Genomic DNA, 12,943 nt, shown 5'->3' with positions numbered 1-12,943 from the left:
CTGCTTCGTCCTCTGACCCTATCCCCTCTCAGGTGTTCTCTCTCTCTCATTCTCTCTCTCTCAAATAAATAAATAAAATCTTTAAAAAAAAAAAAAAAAAAAAAAGAACAGTTTCTGCCTTTATTATAGCAGTAAGCTAGATCACAGAAGCTCTCTGTTAATGCCAATAATAGACTTGCTTTGGTCAGCTGGAAAACTATACTATTAGAGTCAATTTTCTTAATCATATCCCTGTAATATCTGCGTAGTAATGAAAACTCCCAGCTCTGCAAAATAACCTATATAATCACCACTTGAGATTTTTTCAGAGTAACACAATCAAAATAAAATTTAAATAGAACCTGCTGAGTGAAGCCATTTTTCTTTAAAGTAGGGTTCCACAAGCCAAGTTCATACATGATGTCAGAAGGACCATAAACTCTCTCACTAAGTAATACATTTTGTGTATACATTCATTTTCTTGGGGTCCACAGTTTTTTTTTTTTTTTCAGATAGAGCAAATGACTCCTCACCATATATATCCAAAATCACATACCACTGCTGAAGTTTTATACTTAAAATGAATACATCTATACAAGGACACCAAAGATTTTCATTTTAACTAGAATTTATACAGACTTAGAAACTGCCATTCAAATACTAATCAACTAAAAATTCTAATGAAAAACAAGACTGTTTTTGGTGAATGTGTGTTAGAAAAAGCCAGAGAATGGGAACAAACATATGGCTATTCCTATTCCCATTTTTTAATATTCTGTCTGGGAAAACTACTTAACTATTAGGTGCTCAATTACTCCAAGCATAAAGGGATATTAAACCACCCACTGTTTCTTAAATTGTGTATTGAGAGGTTGAACTAAATAGAATGTTGGACACATTTAATTATTCAAAATGGTGCTAAAAGTCTAGTAGCATATTATTTTTTGGGTAACTCAGTTTTTGTTTTCTAATTTGCAGGTTCCTAGAATAAAAATTTAGCATGATGCTATCATTAAGTATATTCCTAAATTTAGATTTTTTCCCCTTATCAAACATCTTTTTTACAAGGAATACTTCACTTCCATCTCCAGCCTACTTTCCTAGTCAGAAGAATCCTAACTCTTGAAATAGCACAAATAAAGATAAATAATAAAAACACGCTATAACTAATATACTCTTTATTAAAAAGAACTTTTAAGGTTCTTCTCTGTTGGAACTATTTCTAAAACACGTTGCCCTTAACATTCATACCTTGTCTCGATTAAGTGGAGGATTTCTTATCCCTACACATAGGACTCTAGACGTCCATGTTTATTTGATGTTAGTGACTTCGGTTCTCTTCCCTCCCTTTTTTGGCTGTTACTTCTATGTGTTAACTTTTCTGAGGCGCTCTCCACCCCACCACCCCTTTTCTCCCTACTCCGTAATTCCTAATCTGTTAAAACAGAGGAAGAACTTGAGGTTAACAGGGAAAAACAGATACTGAGCTGGTAACTTACACCCTAAAGCAGCAGAAACTTGCCTGAAGAAAGTGCCATTTCCAGGAAAATGGAAAGAGGTACTTAGGCTTTCTAACTGCTAACTTCCTCCATTTTCAGAGCTCTCTGTTCATTTACTTTTGGGCTCTTAGCTGGACTGCGGATGGTAAGCATGACGGACACATGTTCTCATGTGGCTGCAAGTATAAGTAAGGCCTGAGATCTGAACTGAAATACAGCCGTCCGTACGGTTACGGAGAACCAGCTGGCACGATACTCTTAAGTAGGAGAATAAGTCTCACTGGGAATAAAACTGTTATGATGAAATAAGATAAACTAGATCCCTATTTAGAGTTTAGTATTTTTTAAAAAGTTTAACAGAATAAAATGATTCATTTATGATTTACCTGCAAATCCTGAGCACAATACAGCAATAGCTACGGCGCCAAACCCTAACAAGGGATTCTGTTCCACCTGCAACAGTAATGTTTTGAAAGTTATTAGTGACTAACAAATAGAATTCATCCAAGAGAGCAAACAAATGACTACAAAAGTCTGTTCTGGTTTTCTTAAAAGGCTGTGCCACATCAGACACAGCTATCCTATAGAATAAGATAGAAACGAAAAGCCGTCCCAGAGATTAACCAAAGCACTTAGGTTACAAGATGTGTCCCTCAAACTGCAGCCATGGTGAATGCTGACCAGAACGTGTGCCTATTTCCTAACAACAATGGGCCCCCTAGCACAGCATTTTGCATAGTCAGCCTGCCTCTTAATTTTAACTTCTGCCACCACCCAAACTCAGGGACCTGATAGCATCAACCATGGAAATGGGAACAGTTTAACTCATTTATTCCCTAACACCTGCAGGATGAAGTAATGACTTTTAAGCTTTCCTGCTTTACTGAATTTTTATCAAATAATAATACCTTACTTGCTGTGTACTAGATACACTTCTTATATACTAAATGAATAAAAATGAAGATGATAAACAGCTCTGGTTCTTCAGTAGTTCGTGGGTAGGACAGATTGACAGGTGTATATAATCATAATTCTGTGCTAAAAGATGCATGTATATGTGCCCTAACCTAGTGTTTCAACTTTATTTCCTCTTTCTTCCCTAAACTAATCCTCAAGGAGCTTTCCTCAGTCTTTCCTCAGAGATAAATACTATCTCAATAGTAACACTGAAACTAAAGAGTTGAGACACATGAGTATATTATGACAAGAACATACCTTATTCAAAATAAAGGAGAGTACTGCTTTATGTTAAATGAGAAAGCTTGGTATAAGTGATTGCAGCTGTTATTGCTACTATTGATTCCTAGCAAAATGCTAGAACAGATGACTTAACTTAAAAAGTTTAATGGGGGTGCCTGGGTGGCTCAGTCAGTTAAGCGTCCGACTCTTGATTTCGGCTCAGATCATGATCTCAGGGTGGTGAGATGGAGCCCCCAGGGTGGTAAGATCGCAGCTCCATGCCCAGCATGGAGCCTGCTTAAGATTCTTACCCTCTGCACCCCCCACTGCACGCCTGCACTCTCTAAAAAAAAAAAAAAAGGTTTAATGGTCATCACTGGAACACAATATGGCTTCCCTAAGAATGAGACATACCAAATTTCCTTATGAAGGGATTCCTGGTTAGCATAAGTGATGAGGGGATTCCATAAAGACAGTGTTTTGCAAGAAATCTGATAGGTTTGCATTTTTGTGAACAAGACTAATGTAGTGAGAATAGCAGTACAATTCTATTCATTGCTGAGTAAATTCTCATACAGCAAAGTGCTAATAAAATCAAGCTAGACCAACAACCAATACCAGCTTACCAGGTGTATGAATGAGCTCCCTTAGAAAATCCACCAAGCTCACTCAGGTCTTAATTGACTGCAGCCCTAGCCAATATCTTGATTGCAACCTTTAAGAGACCTCAAGCCAGAATAGCCTAACTAAGGCACCCTCAAATTCCTGGCAGATCCATAAAAACTATGAGAGAGAAGGTTTATTAAGCAAGAGGGGAAAAAGTCCAGCTAAAGAGAGATCTAGAAGTATAGCCACAGCACTCTCGTCCTGTCCTGTCTAAATTTTCAGTGAAGACCCAAAGACATATTTGTCGAATCTGTAAAACACATAACACCCAAAAGCCAAATAATGAATAATAAGGTCTGGAAAGACCTCAAAGGCCTGAACAATGAACCAAAGCTAACAAGATACACTTAATAAATAAAAAACATCCTGCATCTTGGTTTAGAAGAAGCCCACTGCACATAACACATTAGCAATAAACTATATGTGTGTGAAACAACTTTGTATATAATCAGTTATAGAATGGCTATCCTCCCCACCAAAACGTACAGGCTACTTTAACAAGTCTCTAGTATTCAGAACAAAGGAGGTAATTCACAAATTATACCTCACACTGCTCAGTCAACATCTAGAGATAGTGGGAAGTTTTAAGACTCCTGAGGAACAAGAATCAATGAATGCACCTAGAAGAGAAATACAAGGAAGTATTGGGGCAAGCCAAGGATGAAGAAATCTTTAGAAACTATATTATAGAAAGAAACAGGGGCACCTGGGTGGCTCAGTCGGTTGAGCGTCGGACTCCCTGCTCAGTGGGGAGTCTGTGTCTCCCTCTGCCTCTGCTCGTGCTCTCTCTCTCTCTCAAATAAATAAAATCTAGAAAGGAAGGAAGGAAGGAAGGAAGGAAAGGGGGAGGGGGAAGGGAAGGAAGGAAAGGGAGGGAGGGAGGAAGGAAGGAAGGAAAAGAAAGAAAGAAGGCTGTCTCAATGGGGAGGGAAAAAAAAGACTTGGATGGTGGTGGTGTGACACTGTCCTCAAACATTCAAAGGATCATCATACGGAGTTAGTAGGGATTTGAGTTATTCTCGTCCTGACAAGAACAAAAAACAATGGGAGGCAGTTACAAGAAGCTGCACTTTGCTTAAAATATGAAAGAACTTTCTATAGTGGCCCAGAAGTAGGAAAGCTGCCCTATACTCTGCTTTAGCTTACTGAGCTTTTCACACACATTACCTATATGAGGTGGATCTAACATCTTTTCTAACGGTGCGAAGTGTTTCTTAAAGTTCATATTTAACTTCTGTTTGCCTTACTTCCCAATAAATTCTTTCTCCGAGGGTCTACAACTAAATTAAATGTGCAGTGAATATTTGGTCACTGTCTCGCAATGCCACCAAGAATATAAGCATGTTTAAATATCATGTGAAGACAATAAATCTTCATCTAAACCTCATGTTCGGGGGGTGAAAAAAAAAACCTCCACCTACTCTTAGGCTAGAAACTACCTAAAAAATAACTGACTTCCTACTTGCACAAGCTCTCTGTACATCCCCAACCACCTTATACTTATAGGAGAACCGTGGTCTTTTATTTGCGAAAAGGTAAAAAGTTATTTGGTTGTCGAGGGAAACTCCAGAAGGTCATTCACTAGAGTTCCACTTCCTAATCCTCTCTGGGAAAATAATCTATAAAGTATGTTACACTTTAAAAAGAGATCAGGTATGTACTTTAACAATTAACTCAAACTGAAAATTAGGAAGCCACTTTTGGCCCTATTTTAACTATTGATTATCAGTAAAAACACTACTACCCCGTAATCCCTATCACTGACCGTGGGAGTATGTACAAAGATTTTTAAAAAACTGTGAGTTGAGGGAAAAGATGAAAATTAGATGGAGAAAACCTTGTTCAGCGTTCTTTAGAAGATGTCTAAAAGGCCCGTGAGTTCTGAACATACAAACTGTGGAAACTGGCACAATTTTAGGCACAGGTTAGCTGTGCAACTTTAGACAAGTTACTTCACTTCTTTAGACTTCAGTTTCATCCTCCATAAAACAAAGAGGGTTGATTACATTAAGGTACCTTCCATCTCTAAAATATTTTATGCATATTCCCCTCCAGAAAACTAAAGGGGGAGGGGGAGACCAATCAGTTATATTATCTTTAATTATCCTAAAGGAGAAAAAAAAAAAAAGCCTATCTGTAGGGCAAAGATTATTTTCAGTCAAAGAAATGTAATCGTGCTACATTCATCAATGTGACTAATCTAAAGCATTATAAGACTTAAAGAAGTCTTCTATTTTAGTTATGGTGAGCATTTTGTTTCTTACCACGACTTTTGTAGCCTGGGCTGGTTCCCACTGTACAAGTATGACTCCACCACACAGCATAAAAACTGAAATCCACTGTAATTTGCTGAGTGTCCGGTTTAACATTAAAACAGTACATAAAGCAGTGCAGGGAATCTTTAATTGATAAGTCACCTAGAAACAAAACAATGAATTAATGAACTCATAACAGTCTCTGACACAAATATTTGATATTAACAGAATTATGGAGAAAAAATATGTGATAAAGGGTTAATAAAAATCTTTTCACTGTAAAAACTTTGTTTTTTTAAGATTCTACACTTCTCATTGTCATTTACCTCCACTTACCTGGTATACTGCTGCATCCAGATTGCTAAGAGCTAGGAAAGCCATATTGTTCTGAACAGCATACACTAATGATGGCACACTTAACTTCATCAGTTCCTTGGGGCTCCCCAAGACATTTTCTCTTAAAGATGCCTTGAATCTACCAGGACTACCAGTTTCTCTTTGGAAACAAAAGGGTGAGAAAGAAAATTAAAGAGCATCTTTTTTTTTTTTTAAGATTTTATTTTTAAATAATCTCTATCCCCAACATGGGGCTCAAACTCACGACCCTGAGATCGAGTTGCATGCTCTACCAACTGAGCCAGCCAGGCACCCCAGCAGTGTCCTTTTGATAAGATTCCTTCACGCACAGAATAGTCGTATTATGTTATTAGGTCCATTGCTGTAATCTAGCAAATGTATTTTTTTATAATTTTCAACTAATTTTAGATTAAAAGAAACATACCAACAACTGTATAAAAGGAAAACAATTACAAGTTCGATTTGGGAAAATATGACAATTAGGTTTACCATCATCAACCTCTGGTCAAAGCTCCAGGAGTTTTTAAGCATATTAAATAATGATATAACAGGAAACCAGAATTGCTGATATTACCTATAAAAATGTAATCCATCCCACTTTAACTGCCATTATATCCAGTTCACCCTCATTATTTTAATTAGGTTGCATATCTATTTTTAAAGGTATTTTTTTTTTTTAATTACAATAGATTTAAATTATAAACAAGAGAAAGGGTTTCATAGTTATGGAAGTTACTTGAGATAGGGATTGAGCAATTCAGGTCAGTATTCTTTGTAAATTAGTTCTGTGCTTATGAAATAGATAATAAATCGAAGCATATTCTCATAAAGCTGAAGTACATATCTATAAATTTGCAGGAAATAATTTACTAATACCAACAAAAGTAAACTATATTTGTAATGTACATGGATGCATATTGATTATACATGCTCTTAACTATTATTTTTTCCTCAGGAGGAACTAGCTAATCTGGTTTATTTCCCCTCTTGAAAATTTCCTGAAAATAAAAAAAAAGTTTTATAATAAGCATCAACAGCAAAAAAGGGTCTTTATCAAAAAGGTCCTAACTGCAATTCACAATATCCTTAAGAGACAGGACCGTAATATTTCTGCAAGGAGATATATCTGTTTCCACTCAAAGTTAATGACAGTCACAGTGAGCCTCTACTATGTTTGATTAACATAATCAACAGTCGTTAACTGAATTTTGTCATATTTAAATACTGCAAAAATAATTATACGTGTTCTGAAGGGGAGCAAAAAGTCCACAATGTCAAACTCATTACCTATGCCTATCCACTGTAGAACACTCCAGCCCCCAAGAAAATGCTTAAGTATGACAGGAAATTTGGCCTAGGTCATAGAAACAAAAGACATCCTTCTTAGTTATAGGTCTTCCTCTTGCCAAATTCAACATGCTCTACACCACAGTGGTAAATCTATATGCTGAAAAGGAATGCACACAACCTGGTAGGAGACTACAAACTCTATCCAGAAGAAGGAAAGGAGGGGCGCCTGGGTGGCTCAGTTGGTTAAGCGACTGCCTTCGGCTCAGGTCATGATCCTGGAGTCCCTGGATCGAGTCCCACATTGGGCTCCCTGCTCGGCAGGGAGTCTGCTTCTCCCTCTGACCCTCCCCCCTCTCATGCTCTCTCTCTCTCTCAAATAAATAAATAAATAAATAAATCTTAAAAAAAAGAAGAAGGAAAGGATACCAAAAGATCACTACTGAGAAATTCTAGGTAGTAGAGTTTCTCAGGTATCTGAAGATTGGCCCTTTAAACATTTGACAGTCTTTTTAAAATGTTTAATGCAAATCTAAGATGTCCTATATACTTCCTCAACACCTTAAACTGCATTTTTTCAGAGAATGTTTTCTCTCAATTATAGAATTGAAGAACAAAATTAAAGAGAAACAAAATAAGACGGAAGAACCACAGGAGTACAACTCAAAAGAGCTATCTTAACAGGATGATGTATTAGAAAACATACCTGAACATTTTCTTTAATGTCCTATTTCCCACTAGGAAACACAAGACAGCAGAGGTATGTCTTACAGACTATGAAATACAGGACACTGCTTTCACTGTACTGTTACTTTTAATGCCTTCTAAAATACTGACATATATTGCTATTATCTGCAGAGTGGTTCCCTAAAGAACTCCTAAGAGATACCTGTTTGTACCCATTTCCCACATTCCACTGCCATGTCCACTGATCTACACTGGATTCCCCAAGCTCTAATAGGATGGCTATTATCCCTTCCCTAATCCCTTGCTCTGGGCAATGCCATTTTACCTCCACCCCTTAGAGATACACTAAGCCTTCAATGATATCAAGTGAATTATTGTCTATCCAGAAAAGAGGTGGTCTCTCTATCACTGACTCTTTGCCCTACTGGAATATGGACTAGGTAAGTATCTCATTACTATTCCTAATAACCACCATGCCTACACCAATAATCAAAATTGCTATGGTGCCCCGACACTTTTCTCCTTATCTCTTCTATTGCACTTTCAGCTTTCACATAAAAAGAAGAGCCTATGAGGCATCACTGGCCAATCTGAGTACTCCTTTCTTTCATTGCGACAAACCAGTAAATACAGAGTATCAGGATTGACCTTCAGGTCTTTGGCTCTCCTGGCTATATCCTTTGTGTTGGATGCTTAGGAGCTACTTATTCACTGCCAGGAAGGCTTCTGATGCAGATATTAGAGAAGCCAAGCTATATCAGAATGTTAACTACTGGAGAGTTCAAGTTTCACTATAGTGCTTATAATTATAGCAATATTATATAATTATAATAAGATATTTTGAAGTTACAAAAAATAGAAAATGCTAAAATAACTTATAAAACAAAAGCTCAAAATAGAAAAATATCAAAGTAGAATAAAGGGGCGCCTGGGTGGCTCAGTCGGGTAAGCGTCTGCCTTCGGCTCAGGTCATGATCCCAGGGTCCTGGGATTGAGCCCCGTATCACATCGGGCTCCCTGCTCAGCGGAGAGTCTGCTTCTCCCTCTCCCTCTGCTCCTCCCCTCCTGCTCTGTCTCTCTAATAAATAAATAAAATCCTAAAAAAGAAAGAATATGTGGGAATCTTAGCACACAGAAAGTTTTAAAGGAAGTAAATGATTTCAGTATTAATCAAATTAAATCCTGCTTAATTTAACACATGTACTAAAAAGCTTGTATTTAGCTTTACTTGCTAAGGTTTAAAAAAATTACAATATCTGCAAGAAAACACTAGTAGTTATCTACTGTTCTACTATTAAAAATAATCCATTCTAAATATACTGCAGCCTTGAGTATACTATAAAAAGGAACACATAAAAACCAAAGGTGATTTTTTCTTCCATTTTCCTGCTCTGTTGTTTTCTCAGAAATCAAATCCTTTACTAAGTACCTTCTGTTAAAAGCAAATGTACTGGGGCGCCTGGGTGGCTCAGTGGGTTAAGCGACTGCCTTCCACTCAGGTCATGATCCCAGGGTCCTGAGATCAAGCTCCCTGCTCAGCGGGAGGCCTGCTTCTCCCTCTCTCTCTCTGCAGCTCCCCCTGCTTGTGCTCTCCCAATCTCTCTCGAATAAATAAAATCTAAAAAAAAAAAAAACCCAAATGTACTAAATTCAGTTCTATAAATGACATTGCTAGATAAGAAAAAGAACATGTATAATTAAAAAGCACATACAAATTTTTTATAGTCTCCCATTAAATTTCTTATTTGAATAATCTGTTTTGATTTTTATCACTGTTATAGAATCTGTGTGCAACCTTTTGTTACCTGAAGAAATTCTGAAGCTCCACATTGATTGCAGAGATTCCACTGCTGCCTCCCCGCCTAAAATTTCCTATCAACGGGCTGAAACCAATTCTTTCTGACCTATGTTTGGTCAAAAAGTAGGCCTCATTCTTCTAGCTCCTGATCTGACGAGAACTACTAGGAGGCAAAAATTCCTTGGCTAGTTACCAAGGCACTATGCAAAATGGAACACAGAAGTTACTCATGAGCTTAAAGTTAAATCTGGTTTATAAATTTCTTATCATCTGCAAAGTTACATATGATTACCTCACAATAAAGACTTTGAGGGCTAGATATAAAAACCAATAATGAGGTTGAGGACAAAAATACTCCTCATACAAGGTACATGACTTTTACTTCCTTCCTATGACCCTAAACCCATTACAACATGGGTACAAAGAGGCAGTCAAAAATGTAAACCAAGTGTTACAGATTTTATTAGAAGAACAGTATTTCTGGGGGCGCCTGGGTGGCTCAGTCATTAAGCATCTGCCTTAGGCTCAGGTCATGATCCCAGCGTCCTGGGATCAAGCCCCGCATGGGGCTCCCTGCTCGGCGGGGAGCCTGCTTCTCTCTCTCCCACTCCCCCTGCTTGTGTTCCCTCTCTCGCTGTGTCTCTCTGTCAAATAAATAAAATCTTTTAAAAAAAAATAAAATAAAAGTTTAAAAAAAAAAGAACAGTATTTCTGGTCTTCTGGAAGAGTGACTGACAAACAGGAAAGTTTGAAAGGAAACAAAGAAAAGGAAGTTTGAAAGGTTCAGTAAATGTTTGGATCTAATGTTACATGTAGTAATAAGTTATGAAAAAATATAAACCAAGTTTTAGCAATAAAAAGAAAATGTAAACCCAGCAAGAGAAACAGAATAGGACTGGATAATCTATAAGTATTTGACAGCTACATTATTCTAAGTAATACTAGAAAATAATTAAAATAATAATTTTTCTGGAGTAAATTATTTTCTTCAATCTTATATAATGTATTTGTTTTATTACTATACACACCCAAAATACAGTACATTTACACATCCTGCTAGATTTACTTAGTCTTTATAGACTGGTGAATAGCAAACAATAAAAGGTTGACTTTGTTCTAAGACAATGTGAAAGCTTTGCACTTCCATTTCTGCATCCCACAAGTGACAGATTTAAATAAAAACTGTCAGTTTTAATAGCTATGATAGCATTTAGTAAAGCATAAGGCTAACCAGTAATTTTCCTGTGAACTACTGTAGTAACTAGTTTGAAAAACCAAAATATTTTAAATGTTAACTGTTTTATGTTTCAATCAGATTATAACTTAGAAATTGGTAATTTATAACTCAAAGATTTTTAAAAATCAACTTAATCACATATAGAACTTTTGCAACATCAAACTGCAAATCTGTCCCCTCTCCCAAAAAATAGGATTTAGTAATTTCCTCTTCAATTTAAAAGTGATCTGATGTAATCATACATATGCACAATAGTGTATATAAAAAGATGCCTTTGTTTAGAACCCAAATGCCCATCAACAGAGCCTAGTATGTATAGTACATCCATATAATAGAACACCATACAGCTCTTAAAAAGAATGAGACAGATTTCTAAGTACTGACATGGAACAATTTGTCAGATAAAACATTTAAGTGGGGGGGGGGAAGTAAAGTGGAGCATAGCGTGTACCATGTATACATGCATAGCACACGTAATTAAAACTCACCAATTAGAACATGTAAACTTTAAATCTTATCAAAGCAGCCATCCATTAATTCTTCCCTGCACTCCTTTTCTTGCAGCTCTAGCTCACTGAAATAAGTATAATTTCACATCCTGAAAATTACCGTAAATTGTAAGTAAAATCAACAAGGATGGGAAAACCTAAAATTAATTACAAACAAAACCTGCCAGTTTTTTAAATGAATAACAAAACTACTCTAAAGGGGAAAAGGAGAACTAACCCAAGTATTCTAAGAAACAGTCTTTTTACTATATGCTCTATAACTAAAGGCAAAAAGAACTACGTACAAATACTGAATTTTAGTAGGTTTTTCACAGCTCTATGTTAGAAACTCTGAATCTACTTATGTACTCGAAGACTGAGCAAATAAATAAATATCTTAAGGATAATGGAAGCTAGACTTAACACCATTAGAGAAGGGAGCAAATATGGAAAGGGAAGTTTAAAATAAACTGTGGTTATTAGATCAGAATCATAGGTATCAAACAATACATAACTCATGTTATACACCCATATACATACAGAAGTACAGAAATAGATAGGTGTATATGTACACATGTACACAGATTTCCTGCCTCTGCTGAAAGGGCCAAGAAGAAATGATACCCCAGAAGCAACAGGCACACCTAGTATCTAGATCATGGTTTCTAAATACCACTCTCAAAGAAAAAAAAAAAAGGACCAAGGCTTCTTGGAGAAATGTATGATTTCAGGGTTGGGGCAGGTAAAGTATAAGATAAGCCTTAAACATCTTCCTGTGCTAAATAAACTGCTCAAAGATTGATGAAAATATGTAAAAAAGGAAGAAAGGAAGGAAGGAAGGAAGGAAACAGGGAAGAAGCTTGAAGAAGATCCCACTGCCCTAATCTGGGATAATTTTAGCATCAGAATGAATAATGATAATGGATTCCAGCCCATACAATGTATCCATGAATCTATGCTATATGTGAGAGAGACAGAGAAAGAAAGGGAAAGCTTCTTAGAGTAGAAGGCCACCTAATAAAGGTACAAGGAGTGATGGAATTAAGAAGTTACCATTTGGCAACATCAATGGGTAATAAACTTAGTAAGTGAAAGTGATAGGAGAAACAGTATTTACTTAGCCACGAAGTATCTCTCCGTAAGATATTAATTACAAAGAGAAAATTGGGGGCGCCTGGGTGGCTCAGTCGTTAAGCGTCTGCCTTCGGCTCAGGTCATGATCCCAGGGTCCTGGGATCGAGTCCCACATCGGGCTCCCTGCTCTGCGGGAGGCCTGCTTCTCCCTCTCCCGCTCCCCCTGCTTGTGTTCCTGCTCTCGCTATGTCTCTCTCTGTCAAAAAAATAAATAAAATCTAAAACAAACAAAAAACAAAGAGAAAATTGGTAAGTTTATATGGAGAAAGCTAGCAGGCACTATCTTAATCCAATCAAAATTAAATTACCAGTGATGGGGCACACATTTTGACAGTGATTAACAGATTGTATTCTACAGTGTAGTTTCTTGCTTTCTA

General features: G+C 36.8%; 1 protein-coding gene across 3 annotated transcripts in view; it reads right to left on the bottom strand.

Moving 5' to 3' along the window:
• The window catches only part of SLC35A1 (solute carrier family 35 member A1), a 49,382-nt gene that overhangs the window by 27,350 nt on the left and 9,089 nt on the right, over nucleotides 1-12,943 (bottom strand). For all 3 annotated transcript variants that reach the window (XM_081828626.1, XM_031017032.2, XM_006746320.3), the window contains 3 exons: nucleotides 5,915-6,074; nucleotides 5,588-5,740; nucleotides 1,865-1,931 (listed from right to left, as the gene is read on the bottom strand). In XM_081828626.1, the coding sequence (XP_081684752.1) occupies nucleotides 1,865-1,931; nucleotides 5,588-5,740; nucleotides 5,915-6,074 (380 nt within the window). The remainder of the gene's footprint in view (nucleotides 1-1,864; nucleotides 1,932-5,587; nucleotides 5,741-5,914; nucleotides 6,075-12,943) is intronic.

The sequence above is a fragment of the Leptonychotes weddellii genome, chromosome 8 (genome assembly GCF_054177405.1).
Source record: "Leptonychotes weddellii isolate Sample4059 chromosome 8, ASM5417740v2, whole genome shotgun sequence".
In the NCBI taxonomy this organism is placed as follows: domain Eukaryota; kingdom Metazoa; phylum Chordata; class Mammalia; order Carnivora; family Phocidae; genus Leptonychotes; species Leptonychotes weddellii.
This window is presented reverse-complemented; position numbering and strand designations above follow the sequence as displayed.